The 17,077-nt window shown below is 44.3% G+C and overlaps 1 protein-coding gene across 1 annotated transcript in view; it reads left to right on the plus strand.

Annotated features, from left to right (window-relative positions):
* Positions 1–521: 521 nt before the first annotated feature.
* The window catches only part of LOC136436668 (FRAS1-related extracellular matrix protein 2-like), a 121,178-nt gene continuing 104,622 nt past the window's right edge, over positions 522–17,077 (plus strand). The window contains exons 1-2 of the mRNA XM_066430849.1: positions 522–1,246; positions 4,525–9,199. Of these exons, the coding sequence (XP_066286946.1) occupies positions 950–1,246; positions 4,525–9,199 (4,972 nt within the window). The 5' untranslated portion in view covers positions 522–949. The remainder of the gene's footprint in view (positions 1,247–4,524; positions 9,200–17,077) is intronic.

The raw sequence follows: 17,077 nt of genomic DNA on the forward strand, positions 1-17,077 counted from the left end.
TCTTTCCCAGACAAAGTCATTGGCAAAATTAGTTTGAATGGGCAACTACGGCTGCTGGCTTTCCGTCGTCTCATTACAGATGAATAGAACAGGGCCAAGCCAGTAACATTACCAGTGTAACTCATATTGGCAAATTGACAAAAGCGCTGTTAGAGCTCTTTGTCGTTCGTTCCGGTCGAGTAAAGGTTGGCAAAAGTTCTCAAGAACTGTGATCCCGCAAAGCATGTCCATGTTTTCAATAACTTAAAGTTAACGCCAGTCAAAACAGTTTAGAATTCCTGCATTTAAAACCGTTTAACAATGGCGACTCTCTAAGTGCAAGAGTAAAGTAGTTAGGAAGTTCTCTTTTGTACTTTTTTGCAATGCTATAGTTTCCAAAAGAAAAGTTAGTTAAAAGTGACGGAGTTAGTCAAAAAGTACGCTGAGGCCAAGTTTTTTCAAGTGTTCTCTCGGCGCCTTGATTTTTAGAGTGGTGCGGTTGAGTGTTGTGTGTTATGCGGCGTGTCCCTCCGCCCGTGTGGCATGGCAGGCATGCAGACTCACATGTGTGACCCGCCACTGTACTCACAACACTCACCACAGCCAGGTCGCCAGCCCAGCCTCGGGCACGCAGCTCAAGCCGGCAGGATCGGCTTCAACATAGCGGGACGGATCGCTTAGCACGGCCGAGGAGTTAGCTGGCATCGGGCGCTTGCGTTGCAGTACGGACCTACAGCAAAGCGAAGTTTGTAGCAAGTTTGTTCGGAAGTCCATCCGGTTTGTTTGTGAGACTGGCTGCAAGTCTGGGACCTTTTTTCTTCAGCAGAGCCAGTCTTGAGACGCTGGTATAAGAAGCATCCGGGCTACATCTTGAAGTAGTGGGAAGTGCAGTTAGTGTCTTAGATTGTGTTTGACTCGGTCGGCAAACTTGGCATCAGAGGGGGTCTGGAGAGAGCAGCTGAGCTGAAACATGGCGCGGCTGTGGAGGAGAGAGGACGGGATGTTGTGGTGTGTTCTCCTGGCCTGTCTGTGGACCGTGGCGCTGTGTCAGCGGGCCGGGACCACCAGGGACAACCTCATCCTCACCAACACCGGCATCAAGGTGCCGTTCGGCCGCTCGGTGTTCCTGGACCCTGCCCGGGACCTGCGGATCCGGGTGGTTCCCGGGGACAGATGTATCGTGACGGTCCTGCAGAACGACCCCCTGTCCCAGCGACCCGGCAGGCTCATGCCAAACTCCTTCCCCTGCGACTTCGGACAGAACGAGGTTAGACTTTTTTTTGTAAACTTTTAACTTTTTCTTTACGTTTCTTCTCTTATTCAACCAAATCTACAATAGAAATAATTTTCTCCAAACATAAACTCCCCTTGTTCAACGCAAATTATGTCAGTTGAGCGTTCACACCTCTTTTTTTACTGTTTCCAAAGCCCTTTCAACTTTTACGGGAAAGTTTTAACGCACCGAAATAATTTTCTTTTGAGCTAAGCTTGTCGGCTGGCTTCCTTTGAAATATGTAGTCGTCAAGACAAGATTAGGGATTCTCCATTGCGTTGAAGCTTTTTGGCGACAGGTGATATAATTAGATTGAAGAAATGAAGTTAAAACTTGGGAGGAAAGGAGAAGACCGTATGTTTACAGTCGGAGGTTGGGTCAAATATTTAGGGGTTTCGCTTGGATAAACACGGGAGTTTGCAGAAGTGTTTACCGGCTTGTCAGGTCCCCAGTGCAAAGTTTTGGACAAAAAGTTTATTTTTGGTGGCGTCTGGACTTTTTTGCTAATTTGCCTAGGGACCAGAAATATTTGCATTGTCAGGGAAAACAGTCAACAGGAATTTTTGTTCTCACTTCTTCCGTTTTTATTAGTTTATCCTTGTTTTTATGCCTGTGTGATGGTAAAACGCTGGAGTAATTAAAAGATAGGATTAGAGAAAACCACCTATAATAACAAAGATCAGACTGATCCTGTTAATTGAAGCCCTTATTATTACAGAGGTGAGAAAGTTTTTCTTTTTCTTGCCTTTACTTGTGTGTCCTGTGTTAATTGGCTCGAAGCCAAAGGCCTTCCCTACTCCTCTCCCCTCACCATTGACATTGAAATGTATAGTGTTTACACGAAATACGCGAATGATCCCTCGGCCTTTTTATTCTCCCATTTCACGCCTATCAAGTAGAGCAGGGAGCTTTTGTACAGAAGCACTTGCACTATTTCAGCCACTTGCTTTGAACTGGGGTTTGCAAGATGGGTGGCACAGGGAAAAGTTCCCACAGTCTAGAGGGCTGCAACTTACAAAGGAAGAAGCTAGGTTATCTTTTAAAGTATTGAAGCTATTGTAGAGTTAGTCAATGTTGAATTATGTTTAGTTGGTTTGTGAGGACAGACAGGGAGTTGCGAGAAGTACAACGGTGCTAATTAGCAATCTCCTTTGCTCTGCAGAAAGAGGTACATCAAATGACACGGGAGCTCAGAACAGGCATTGTTATCCCCTTGCAGAGTCAAGGCCGATTGGAACAAAGCTTTTTGGTTGGCACATTGTATGGGAATGGTTAAACAAACCTGGGACAAGTTATAGACTGGAGTCCAACTGTGTACTTGTGTCGCCAATTGGCTATGCTCCTGTGGAAAAAGGCAGGGTTTGTATCCTACAGCAATTAGCCTGGCCAAACATTTGTGGACACCTCCAAATGAAAGCCATATTAAAGTTCCCAACTTGTGGGAGCTTCTGTAGTGGTACTGTAAATTTGATTAGTTTCCTAGTGGCTTTATTTCGCGGTAGGAGGAAAAGGAGGCTTTCGTGGTGTTTTAAAATTGCAGTTGAAACAATTCTGTTGTACAGTACTCATTCAAGGGAGACATGTTCGGGGTGTCATGAATTTATTTTGCGGTGGAAATGTGCTAAAACAGCAAAAAGAAAGACACACAGCAAAAGTTGCACGATTTACAGTAGCTAGCTACACTGTAGGTGATTAGGCTATACCCCCTTTTCTTGGCCATTTTGAACCTCTCAGCAACCAAAGGGTGAATTATTTTTTCTCACCTCTATACACTCAACGATAGAGCCTAGACAGGAATTTGGAAGAATGATTTTAATTGGCACCTTGGGATATGTGTTTATCAGACTGTGATACAGGATTTGAATGATTGGAATTCCTAATTACAAAGAAGGCAGCTAACTTCAAAGACCAGATCTAAGTAGGAGGACTAATACCGTAGTTCATTCTCAATAACAAGTAAGGATAGCTGTGTAACAGGGATAGGACTTTGTTGAACAAAATGTATATAAAAAAGTAGACAATACGACTTTGTAAGAAGGGTTCAAAGGACAAGTTAAAACATTTTATTTGATAATTATGGAGAAAACTGTTCTGTCTGCCAATTAGATGGAACTGAAAAGTACGTAAACTTGTATCGATAAATGTTCTACTTGGACTTTTGGTTGCCATGGAGACTGACTTACCCTTTTGACCAATCAGGTACTACTTGTGGGAGGGGGTGATGAGTTGGCTGGGCTTGTGTTATGTTTGGCTGTCCAATTTGGTCAGGTCTGCTGGAGTGGAAACCATTCTGAAGCTAATCCTACCCCATGGTTGGATGGTGATGACCACCAGACTAGCCTGGACCAGGCCAGCAGGATGTAGACTTGAGGCTGTTCCAAATCAATATTATGTTTTAATGTAGCAGCGCAAAGTTTCTTCTGAATTTTGTGGTCATCATTGGAAGTTTTGGTTACAAGAAGCATGGTCACCTATTAAGAATAGTCTTGTTTGCTAAACTTACAAACTTTAAGGCACTTTAAGGCACTTTAATGGTGGTGATGGCAAACAGTGAATTACATTTCCCCTTGCCCAGGGTGACCAGGGTTAGGTTTCACTGTACAAACACAAATACATGCTGAAGTAAATTGCTGGGAGGAAATCCTATTCCCCAGGTTTGACTATTCATTGGCTGGTTGTTTCAGACTAATGTAATTAGTGTGATGCCTCCCATTCCACATAATACTGTTCAGGGAAAGCAGACATTATTTATTGCAGCCAAATGATAACTTGTCACCCATTCAAATCAGAGTGTTCTTCATCAGCAATTTCCTGCCCTATGCTCTGATTTATTATCAACCTCTGAAAATAAATTCTCTGAGAAGGAGGCATGTTGTCCTGAAATAGCTTTAGGGGTCACTGGGTATCACCTATAAATCGGGTTAATGTAGCAGATTATGTTTGGAATTTCTATTGTAGATGCCATCTTATTGTCTGTTCCATACTGTATCAATGTATCTGTTGATTTTTTTTTCTTAATTAACAGTTCTATATGCCAATCCCATTGCCCTGGCTACCTCTCAGTCAAACACCCTATATAATTGCAAACAATTGACATGCAAAATTGCTGTATATTTTTTGCCAGAGTGGATTGTGAGCTTATTTATCTACAATGAATTATAAGTACATGGTATCACACATGTACTTATAATTCATTGTAGATAAATATTGTATTCAGATTTCACTCTAATGAAGGTGTAGAAGAATAAATGGGTTTTGTGTTTTTTCTGCAGGTCCTGTACTCACACTTTGGCGCTCGCAGCCCAAGTCAAGACCACATCCGTCTCCAGCTGCGGTACGACTCCCAGACAGAAACGATCATCGTCCCGTTCGTTATTGAAGTGGAAGTCCAGTTCATCCAGCTAGAGATCGTGACACGAAACGTCCCCCTCAGCGTTCCCACCGTCATGGGCACCAGCGGGCCGATCGATCGCAGCGTCATACAGTTCTCCTACGACAGGGGAAACCAGGTTTGTCGTGTTACCGTCTTGAGCAGTAACGGCGGACGGGGCCTTCCCAGATATGGCGTCATCGAAAACAACATCAACGGAAGTATGATCGACTGTGATCAGTTTCTGCAGGCTAACATCAGGTACAGGCACACGTCAAAAACAAACTCTCCCAATCGTGACTACATCCCAATGGTTGCAGAGCTCACGGACTCAGAAGGGAACCTGTTGAAGAGGGAGTACTTCCAGGTCATGGTGAGGGTCAGGGATGGGGAGGACAACACCGCTCCACAGCCTTCCTTTGCCTCCATGTTTATCCTAGAAGTCAACCAGTTTGTCATGACTGCCATTACTCCAGACATCCTCGCAGCAGAGGACCTGGAAACAGATCCTGATGAACTCATCTTTAACATCACAGGCCCTCTGGGCATTGACGAGGGAGAGATCGTGTCTACAGATGATCGGAACCTGCCTCTCAGTTCTTTCTACCAACGTGACATTAGAGACTTGAAGATTGCCTACAAACCTCCTGCCATTGACAGCAATCAGCAGAGGATCTTCCAGGTGGAGTTTGAGGTTGTCGATGCAGAAGGCTTGACATCTGACCCCTTCAACTTGATGATCGTGGTAAACCCCATGAACACCCTCGCCCCTATTGTGACAAGGAACACTGGTCAGTTGTTGTATGAGGGGCAGTCACGACCGCTGCTCAGTTCTTTGAACCTTGAAATCTCCGATGAAGACAACCTGCTGGACGTGACAGTCTCTCCCATCGCAGGTTTGAGGCATGGTGAGCTGTTGATCCGCGGCCAGCGTAGGAAGTTCTTCACAGTAGCGGAGCTGGATGCAGGCGTGGTTGTGTACAGCCATGATGGGAGCGACACCTACAGCGACAACATCATCTTCCGTATGACTGACGGTGAGAGTGATGTAGAATTCCTCTTCCCCATCTATATCATCCCGACTGATGATGAGCCTCCAATTCTAAATGCCAACACCGGACTCACCATCAACAAGGGCCAAACCGTAGAAATCTCAGCCTGGGTGTTGAGTGCAACGGACATAGATTCTGACGACTCAAGCATCAAATTCACGTTGGAAACTCCTTACTCCTCCCAAGGAGAAGTAGTCTTGAGGCAGTTTGAAGTTCCTGAAGACCCTGAGAATTGGAGGTTCCTGGATGACCAAGGATTGTACGAGAAAACTGTAACAGAGTGGACCCAGGAGGACCTGTACGAAGGAAAGGTATTTTACCGTCACATTGGTGCTCACAGTACATCAGTGGTCATGGACTCAATTGACTTCCGTGTTTCCGACAACAACGACCCTCCAAACCTGTCAAGAGTCTATTCCTTCATTGTGAAGATCATGCCTGTTGATGACATTGCTCCAACTCTTTATGACGGCACCACACTGCAGATGACAGTTGATGAGTTTGAGCTGACATCCTTCAGGAAGAAGTTCCTTCGCTATACTGATCTTGACTCGGAGGACCGCGACCTGAAGTACACCATCATATTGCAGCCATATGATATTGACGAGGAACTTGATGGCGGGCAGATTGTGCTATATGAGGAGCCAGACGTGGCAGTGACGATGTTCACCCAAGCTCAAGTCAACCACCACAAAATCGGGTACAAGCCTCCAGATGTCGAGCTGGGGCTGACTCCACGAGTCATCCAGTTTGTCTTCTCTGTGCAGGACACTTCTGGTAACTCTGTAGATGGGCAGAGATTCACCATCTTCCTCCGTCCGGTTGACAACAAGGCTCCGGTAGTAACCAACGAGGGGTTGACGGTCTTTGAGAGAGGAACAATCGTACTTACACCAGATGTTCTTGATGCCTCTGACCTTGACACCGACTTGTCACAAATTTACTTTGAAGTTTCAGAGATGCCCGAGCATGGCACTCTCCAGTACGACACACTAGACATGGCTGAAGGTTCCATCTTCACATTGGACGACATTGCAGGAGGGTACATCGCATACATCCATGGAGGAGCAGAGAACGGAGAGGATTCCTTCAAACTAACCGTGAGTGATGGCATCCACGAGGAAAATATTGAAGTATCTCTCCGTGTTCGCCCCATTGACGATGAACTTCCCGAACTTGATCTCCCGCCGGGATCGTTGGGAACATTCATCGAAGTCATGGAGAACGGCGCCACCACCATCACTCCAGAAATCCTGCGTGCAACAGATCCAGACACCGATGAACTCATGCTGACCTTCATCATATCCGACCGGCCGCCCCAGAAGGGAATCATTGTCGTGGACGGGATCCCAAGTGACCGTTTCACTCAGCAGAACATCCTGAATGGACTTGTGCAGTATGTGCACACAGGTGGAGAAATCGGTACAGAGAAGCAAGAGGACATGTTCAATCTCACCCTGTCAGACATGTCGGACGAGTGGATTGTTGGAGGCAACAACATAGCACAGGTCCAAATGTTTGTGACCATCCTACCCGTGGATAGCATCCCTCCCAACGTGACAGTAGGGGAGCAGTATGTAGTTGATGAGGCAGACAAGGCTACCATCACCCTGGCTCATCTCAGCGCAACAGACCCTGACACTGAAGATGACGACATCATGTGTACCATCATTGTTCAACCAATGGAAGGCTTTGTTGAGAACATCTCTCCTGCACCAGGATCAGAGAAATCCAGAGCTGGCAAACCGATCACTACATTCACCATTGGGGACATCAGAAAGAACCACATCAAGTATGTGCAAAGTGTTCACAAGAAGGTGGAGCCAGTGGAAGACAGATTCACCTTAAGGTGCACCGATGGATTCAACTTCTCTCCCAACTACTTCTTCCCCATTGTCATTGTACCAAGCAACGATGAAGTTCCAGAAGTCTTCATGAGAGAGTTCATTGTGATGGAAGGTATGAACCTTGCTATCGATCTGCCCATCCTCAGTGCAGTGGACTTGGACATTCCAGCAGATGAGCTTCACTTCTACGTCACCACACCTCCGAAGCACGGTGTTATTGTTCAGCAGAGGCCCACAGGAACCATCCCAGTCCTGAACTTCACAATGGATCAGGTGAAGGAAGGCTCAAACATCAAGTACGAGCATGACGACTCGGAAACAAAGGAGGACAGCTTCGACCTCCGTCTGACGGACGGCGTTCATGATGTGGAAAAGACCATCCTTGTCATGGTGATCCCTGTGGATGATGAAACCCCTCGCTTGACGATCAACACCGGTGTGGACATCGAAATTGGAGAGACGAAACTCATCGACAACAACATTCTAAAAGCCACTGATTTGGACAGCGAGGACAAAAACCTGACCTTTATTGTAAGGTTTGGTACTCAGCATGGCTTCCTACAGCGAGTCATCAACGGCTTTGTTGTGTCAAACATCACAATTGGGATGAACTTCACACAGAAGGAAATCGATGAGAGACATATCCAGTACATGCACGTCGGACAGGAGGGTGTTCGTGATCTGATCAAGTTTGATGTGACAGACGGCTTCAACCCTTTGATTGACAGGTACTTCTATGTGACAGTGGACAGCATAGACATGCTCCACCCTGGCATCATCAATAAGGGAGTGACGCTGAAGGAAGGAGGACTGGTGAAACTCACCACCGATCTTCTCAGCACATCCGATCTGAACAGTGATGATGAGAACCTACAGTTCACCATCACCAATGCTCCCCTCCGAGGCCATCTTGAGAACACAGACTTCCCCGGTATCCCCATCACTACCTTCACCCAGCTTGAACTGGCAGGAAATAAGGTCTACTACATCCACACCAGTGAAGAAGAAGTCAAGATGGACAGTTTTGAATTCGAGGTGACAGACGGCTTCAATCCGGTGTTCCGCACATTCCGTATCTCCATCAGTGATGTGGACAACAAGAAACCTGTCGTGACTTTCCGAAACATCCGGGTGCAAGAGGCAGGAAACAAGTTCATCACGCCCTTCGAGCTGAAGATGGAAGACAGAGACACCCCTGACAACAAGTTGAAGTTCACAATCACCCAGATTCCTGTCAACGGCAACCTCCTCTTTAACAAGTCTAAAATCGTCAACACGTTCACCATGGCAGACCTCAACGAGAACCTTATCACGTACCAACACGACGGAAGTGAGACCACCAGCGATAGCTTCTCCTTCACGGTGACTGACGGCACGCACATGGACTACTATGTCTACCCGGACACCGAACACGAGACGCGTAAACCGGTCACCATGAAGATCAAGATTCTTGCCGTAGACAATGGCATTCCGCAGATTGTCGTCAACAAGGGGGCGCCGACCATAGCGGAGTTGGAGACCGGCCATCTTGGGTTCCGCTTCACTCCGAAGTACCTGAAGGCGGAGGATCGAGACAGTAACGACAAGACTCTGCGATACTTCATCACTGCAAAGCCAGAGTTCGGGCGCATCATCAACGTCAAGCAAGGCAACAACAGTATCGACGACTTCACTCAAGGTAAACTATTTCGATTTCTTGTAAAATTAATGTTTAACTCCATTTCTAGGGGGATAAGGCCACTACAGTTGATGATTTTGCCTTGTTACGTTTGTGACCCTGAACAAAGTTCGTCTTCTAATCCATTTTCCTGCCTTCAAAGAAGCAGGCCTTCTTGCATGTGTTGATGCAATCCCTTTAATGTCAGCCATGGCTTACTTCACCTTGATCTAGAGCCGCTTAAGAATGCAATCGCAGCCGCTCAGTAGGAAGGCTAATCATGGCCTCATTGGGAAATGTCTGGTAAAAACTGTCCAGCAGTTCCTACTGCTACATTCATAGACAGACTGTTCCAGCCAGGTTTTGCTCTGGAGGGGGAGGGGGGGGGGGTTGTGATTGAACTGGTTTTGATGGGTTGAAACAGGTTCTTGGTTCATGTAGCTTGGTTCATGTAACTCTTTCCCCTGTGAAGGCATAGGGACTTTATACCTGCGTGTAGTGGGCGAAACACCACACAAGTATGCATTTAAAAGTAGTTAAGATTACCCCCAAACCCCATGCTGCTACATGCCTTAGCTAGTATGATGAGTGTGTCTGAGCAAGTCCGGGTCATGAACAGTGCCATGTAGTCAAATTGGCCTGCTGTGCTGCTGTTAGCTTTGTCAAATTGGACTGAATAAACCTGGTATGAAACCACTCTCCAAATGTCAGCTCTTGCCAGAATTTTCAATCCTTATTTGTTTTTATCACGCATGCCAACTGTGCCAACTCTGACTTGTGTCATGGAAGAGCCACTGATGCATCTATCAGAGTCATCTTTCTGCCAAGTCTTCTTGAAGCTAAATTGGCCAACTCGCAGTTTCAACAGATGTTAGCTATCAGACCGCACTTTTGATATCAATCCGAACATTTGTTATATCATGTCTTATATATACATACACAAAGGCTGCCTAATTCAGAGTTGAGAAAGAAGCCTTAGGCCCTACTCAAAGTAATAAAGAAAGGTATGACAAGAATGCCATCAGTCCATTTTAGGAGCCTGAGAGGTGGTAGGTAATCGGGAAAAGAAGTGTTTCGTTAGTGGGAAGAGAAGTGAGCTTAAAATCAGACTTGTTGTTCTGGGTCTGCTTGTTACCTCAAGCCTCGCTTGTTACAGAGGCCAAGGCTTTAGCTGTTTCCAAAATCACAGGCATTGCCAAAACACTTCATTAGACATTTTCCAGCTGTCATGTTCGTGACTGTAACCTCATTAACACTGGCTTGTACATTGGAGGAGTTTGGCTGTGTCATGCCCCTGCGTAAATTGCCAGTAAGGTTGTCATATCTGTGATGCTAATGGCGTCACTTCAGCTCGTGAGCCGCACCTCCAATCCTCAACACGAAATCTGAGTGTCCAGTTTTTGCTATCATGGCAGACATGCATACATGTAGCTCCCAATAGTTTGCAAAACATCAGATTGCCATTCCTCTCTTATGTACACAAAGCTAGTCATGTTACCCTTTACAAATATGTGGAGAAAGAGTTTAGACTGTCAAAAAAGACTCAGAAACAACTTTCTATATTGTAAATGAATGGCAAACTATAAATCTAGTAAGCTACAAAGTATCTCTAGTAGATTAACCCTGTTTGAACGGCTAGATATTTAAACTCAGACTTGCCATTTTTACAAAGTTCTTTTAAATTACCTCAATGTGTATTAAGAAAGAATCCAGTACAAAGAAACACTTTATCCTGCACAGTCCCAAGCACATCTGCATTCTGTCAGTGTTAGGTCTTACTTTCACGGAATTCAGGAAAAGGTTATCCTTTGAGTTGCACTGCGTCACTGGCACCTTTCCCATATTGTATCCTATGTACATATTAATCACCACCTGTTAGTTACGCACATGTATATAGGTTAAACAACTAGAAATTGATGCCTTTAAAAGTCATGTTTTAAGAAGTTACATAGACCTTTTGCCTGGTTTGGTATGAAGGAATTTCTGGACTCTACCTAAGGGAAGAAAAATGAATAAATGTTGCAGCATGGGGTAGGGACCCAAAACCTGGCCTAGTGAATGTTTTACATATGTAGCTATCTTAAGGTGCTTAAGTTTTGCTGTAGACATAAGTACATTTTGAGTCGTAGCAAGAAATGGAGATCAGACCAATGATAGCGCGGGGTTGGGGGGCTGTACTGTAGACAGACAAGAACCAGTAAACTACCTCTCCATGTGCTGGAATGTGCAAGGGCCTTTCCAAAAGTGGATTGGGGGAGGAGATAAAAGACAGACTCTTGACTTTCCTGACTACTCTCCAGTATCAGTATGTTCAAGCTTTGACCAAGTGTTGGTGTTCCATGCGTCTGCCTCTTATTTGTTGAAACAAAATAGAAAGACGACAATCATAAAATAACCGCACCATAGGACTATTAGGAGCAACATAGATTCAAGGTCTGATCCATTGGGATTCCATTGAGATAGAGAAAGGTAAGGGTTGAAATATAGTACATGCATGTACCATCTTCCAGCTTCCATTTAGACCAGAAATGAAATTTTCCTTATGATTAATGATGCCCATATCTCTCTGACTACTTAGAGGAATTCAAGGAATGCCAATTGGTTGTAAAGGTTACAGATCAATTAATGTATTTCCATCTGAAGTGTTTCAGTCTGTTATTATAGTGATAGCTGGGGCATTATAGTTTAGAGGTTTGGTCTGGATAGGGTACAGCTGGTGTCATGATGTAAGATTTAGCATTATAAAGCTGTTGTTATGTGTTGCAATTTATATGAGGCCGAAAGAAACGAATTATATAAAACAGCTTCCGTTAATTCTCCTAGCTTTTACCATTTGAATAGCTTACAAAAATCCATATCACTACTAAAATCAACAAACCCACTTACGATAAAAAACGTGGGTCTCTTCATTTTCCACTGCCTTCAAAAAAGAAGTCAAACCCAACCATAGTCAATCTTAGTTAACTTAGAACTTTGATAGTAGTCTAGATAACTATTTTTGATTCCCATGTATTTCCATGTACATGTTTGTCTGCAATTAGCCTTCGGGCATGAACTTGCAATAAAGTTATATAAAGTCGAACCTGTACAAGTGACCCCTCTACATAAGGCCAATGTGTTCACTTGTTGGTGGTTCCTAAGATAACTTTCCCTATTGTCCATACCAGATTTTACTGGTCTACTGAGTGGTCTTCTTGGGCAGTTCTGACTGCATAACACTTAAAGGCAGATAAAACAAGCAAGTTAAAATGTTGTCGAGGTTGGTAATGGAGTCCAATGGACTCTAATCAAGAAGTAAAACACAGTGATTGAAGGAAGCCAGCGTGCAATGACAAAACAGCTTTGACACTTATAGTAGGGACCATCAAGAGATTCAACTTTCAAGGGGAATGAATGGCAGGGGATGCACAGGCAGCGCAGGTGGTTTGGGTAGAGATCTAGATATACTTTGACATGACTTTCCTCTAAAATGTAACCTTTCAAATATGATGGGTGCATGTGAACATCGGAGGCCACAAGACCACAGCGTGATTTGTGTGGATTTTGCACCATTCCTACATTGTGAATATCAGTTGCCAACAGCTTGGTGTGCAGGAATTTCACAATACATACTCAGAGTGCAAAGTTCAAGTGCTCCTGTCTGACATTGTCATCATGTTTCATTTGGTAAGCTCCTGCCAATTCCTCTGTGTAAACCATCACTGTATTTACCATACCACTGGGACTACTGCCTGACTTTCAGCTTTTTGTGTACACGTGGACAGAGAATAGCCTCACATTCTGCACAGGATTGCAGGTGTATCTTGTATTGGTAAGAATGTGATTCTCAGTGCAGCATTACTTTGTAAGCATGTACTTCTGTAGCGTTTCTGACATTGACACTTTGAGAATGTAAAATTATACCCTGGGACTTGTAAGAAGATCTGACTGATACATGTATGTCCACTAAAAGAAGCTGAATTGGGTGTTACCAAAAAACTTGTGGCATACGTAAAGCACTTGTAGTAGTAATGGGTGTCCAAATGTTGTATTGGTTACTTGGAAAATAAGAGTGCTGGAGGTAAAACAGACATGATTACTTTGTTTTTACTGTAAAGGCAACCCTCCCCTTTCTACTTAGCCTGGATACCAGACCCACCGCGCTATATGCTTAGCCCCTTCGGCCGGGGAGGAGGCACATGCCCGGTACCAAAGTTGGCACCCGATCTCTAATATCTATCACTGGGCGATACATAATTGGAGATCACCTGCCAACTGTGGTAGCAGGGGAAGGCCTTAGCAGGGCCTTCCCCTGCGCTGCTGAAGGGGCTAGCATACAGTGCGGTGGGTCTGGCGACCAGGCTATTCTGCCTTACCATACATGTACAGTATAAGAAACCCAAGTCAAGGTCCTAAAGGCAACTGTCTGCTTGTACTCATGGAAATAACCTGCATCTAACCTTCATTAGTAGTTAGATAAATAGCCAGGATGTCCTGATGATCCCTTGTAAAACCAAAGGAGAAAAAGGATTGCTTGGTATAAACTCCAAGAGAGATAACTAATCTTTTATATCACATGCCAAGAAGACTAAAGACTCCGGATGAAGAGCTTATGTTAGATGGCCATATGTAGGTTATACTGTCTGTGAATCTCCCTATTGGATGAGCACAGTGACCTTTACCCAGTGCCTCCATTGCCAGACATGTTTAGTCAGGGGTCAGGATATATTTGGACAGTGATACTTGTTACTAGAAGAAACACTGGGATGCTCTCTGTACGTGACATGAAGGAGTGCATGCACATTTGAGACGTCACAGCTAAGTCAGAAAAACTGGTACAGTGTCCAACAAAAGTATTTACCTACTAGTCAGGAGTCAGGATATACATGTATTTGGACAGTAATTCTTGTTACAAGAAGAAACATTGGGCTGCTCTCCATACGTGACATCCGAGAATGTCACAACTAAGTCCGAAAAAACTGGTACTGTGTCCAACGAAAGTATGTATCCACACTCCGGGCATCTCATAGGTATTTGCAACATGTGGATAACCTACATGAAAAGTGTACCCAAGAGAAATTGATGTGACGTTTATTCCTGGAGCAAGCACATGTTCAGCCATTTTGAAACATGGTGGTGTTTGTTCTGGCCATACCAATTTCAGTTGTTGGTTCGCTGATCAAAAAAAATAAAGGTCAACTGGAAAAAAAAGCACGAGAAGGGAGTCTGAGGGGACAATCTGTTCACGCAGTTTCAGGGAGTGGGTGTAGTTAGATTCTAGTTCTCCTCCCAGCCCTTTATTTTTATGTCATCCTCTTGCATAATTTTCACTTTGAAAAGTCTGAAAACCAAGAAAAGAAATTGACCTAATCCTGTTCTGCCACATAGTTCCCATCGCGTGGAACCCCGTGGCCTGCAGGGCATTTGCGGCTACCCGGATCTATTTGGACAGAGATGCTTGGTACATGTGTGCCACTGACCTGGGGTCAACCTCCCAGTGGTCCAGCAAATATTTATGTCCCTTGAATTTGTTTCACACATGTCCCTGCCATGCCCAGTATGTCCAGCCAAAGATGGATAATTCTGGACATTACAAATGTGTGCTGTGTTTTGTTAGATACTATATCACCAATAATCACACAAAGGTCAAAGGGGTTAATAATCTAAAGGCTGCAATATGTCAAACTGTTTATGGCTATACTACATCATTCGGTGAATTAGTCAAATTGTATAACCACCCTACAACATAACACACAAGCGTTTTGCATTCAGTATTGTGGAATGGGGCAGTTGCACGTACAGTACATTGATATTGTCAAGACTGTAGGGTGTCTTGCTCATCCAGTAGTTCAGCGAAACGCCCAAAGAGGTAAGGACAAAGTCTTGGTTGTTCTATACTGTCTTCTCACCTTGGTACTGTGAAATGTCAACATTAAAGATGTGAACTTGGATGTCAATACCTTGACCTTATGAGGCTCAAAGCCTGGTAGTCTGGCCAATGTTTACAAAAGGAATAAACAGTGCTAAATCTTTGGGTATGCCCTTGACTATCTGTTTTGTTTCCCTTTGTATATGTAAGATAATTTCTATATTTTCCCAGGTTGTGGTATGGGGGTAATGACCCTGAGGTCATAGAGGTTCCTGATGGGGTAATCTATATTTATCCCTCTGAACTGATCTAACCACACTTGACCTTAGCATTGTCCTGATCTGGAGCTTTGTGTGATGTGCACTGTGGGAGGATGGGGGCTTCTCTTGGTACCTTTTTGAGTAATATCACTCATTCCAAAGCCATCATGATTATTGATGGATGCTGTAAAAGGGGACATGTACAGGAATTCAATTTTGGAGTACATATAACAGTTAAGATTCGAATGGGTTTAAGTCTATCAATATTTTAAACACCAGTCAACCCCTTTCTTTTAGACATGACCAGTTGCTAGTTAAAGCTAATGTTTTAGCCTTGCTGAGAAAGGTCATCTCCAAGTACATCCACAAAGCTTAATGTATGGTATCAGTAACATCAAAAACATATATTCACCATCATAAGATATGCATGGAAGCTTCTGTAGTATCTGACCACTTTCACGTCTCGTTGCAAACAAGGAAGTACATTTCCAGACCAGAGTGAATTATGGTATGCAGTCTATTATTTAGCCTGTTATATATGGTGCCACGCCCATATAGCGGCTCTCATGGGCCTCTGAAATAGAAGCCCTAAGCTTGCAATGACAAGTACTGAATGTATGGCATGAAAACGTATGGCAATAAAGTGGTATGCATGCCCCTTTTACGTAGAGCATAATCGGCCGTGTTAATTTCACGTAGAGCGTTGCGGACCACTCCATAATTTAGCGTAGAGCGTGGGGGGGGGGGGCTTTCTGAATTTAGCGTATTACGTAGCCGGCCCTCCGAACTGAGCATAGAGTGTTGTCGGGACCCCCCATGCAGGCCCTCTTTAAGGATACCCTTGAAATAAGTTGCAAGCACATCTTACAACTTTCTCACTACCTGGTAATACAGTTGGAAAGGGACATCCCAGTCACAACAGGGTATTTTGGACAGCTGATCTTTTTCAAGCAGATGGAAAGCCAAGGTGAAAGGTCAGGAACAGGACAGAATGGGGTGGACCAGTACCACCTGTTGCAAAAGGGTCTCCTGGGGTTTTAGCAATGATCAGTACTGCCTTTAACAAGGGGTCTTTTGGGGTTTACCATGGCAAGGGACAATATCTAGTAGACAGTGACTATTCTGTTATAGACAGTGACTATTCTGTTAACGTTCTTAGAGCACTGTATCTAAGAAGCCACATGGCATCCACTTACTTGTAATGCCTCTGATTATTTCCCTTATAAGAGTGTATATGCAAGACTGGACAACATTTTCTTAATCACAGATAGCAGTGTTTTGTTTATTCTACCAGTGGATTTATGTTCCTTTTCCTTTGGCAAGACTCTAAGAGACACATGGTAGTTCTCTGTATGTGGTTACCTTGGCGGGATACAACTGTAACCATTCAAGTTAGATCAAAATCCATGCATGGTTCATTTCAGCCAATTTGGCAGGCAGCTGATCAGTTAATTTTGCCCTGTCTGTGGTAGCGGGATTTGTGGCCATTATAAGCCTCACCATAAGTTACAATACAGCTGTCTTGCTTTGAGAAGTGTTGCCGCTGGTAACGAATGAAACAAGAAACTTGTCTGGAAACCTAGTTGATCTTTCCTGGCTGTCTTGATGGTTGACATTGTCCATGATGGTTAACCCAGGAGACACTGGATAGTTGGGAACAGACTTCAGCTGTCTTGGCTGTAGGATCCATTTTTCAGAGGTTTGAGCCAGAGGCAAACCCAATAAAGAAAACAGGTGCTTTTTGGCCATGTCATGATCAGTCATTTTTGGCTGTACAGAATGATTGTGTAA

Source organism: Branchiostoma lanceolatum, chromosome 6, assembly GCF_035083965.1.
Source record: "Branchiostoma lanceolatum isolate klBraLanc5 chromosome 6, klBraLanc5.hap2, whole genome shotgun sequence".
NCBI lineage: Eukaryota > Metazoa > Chordata > Leptocardii > Amphioxiformes > Branchiostomatidae > Branchiostoma > Branchiostoma lanceolatum.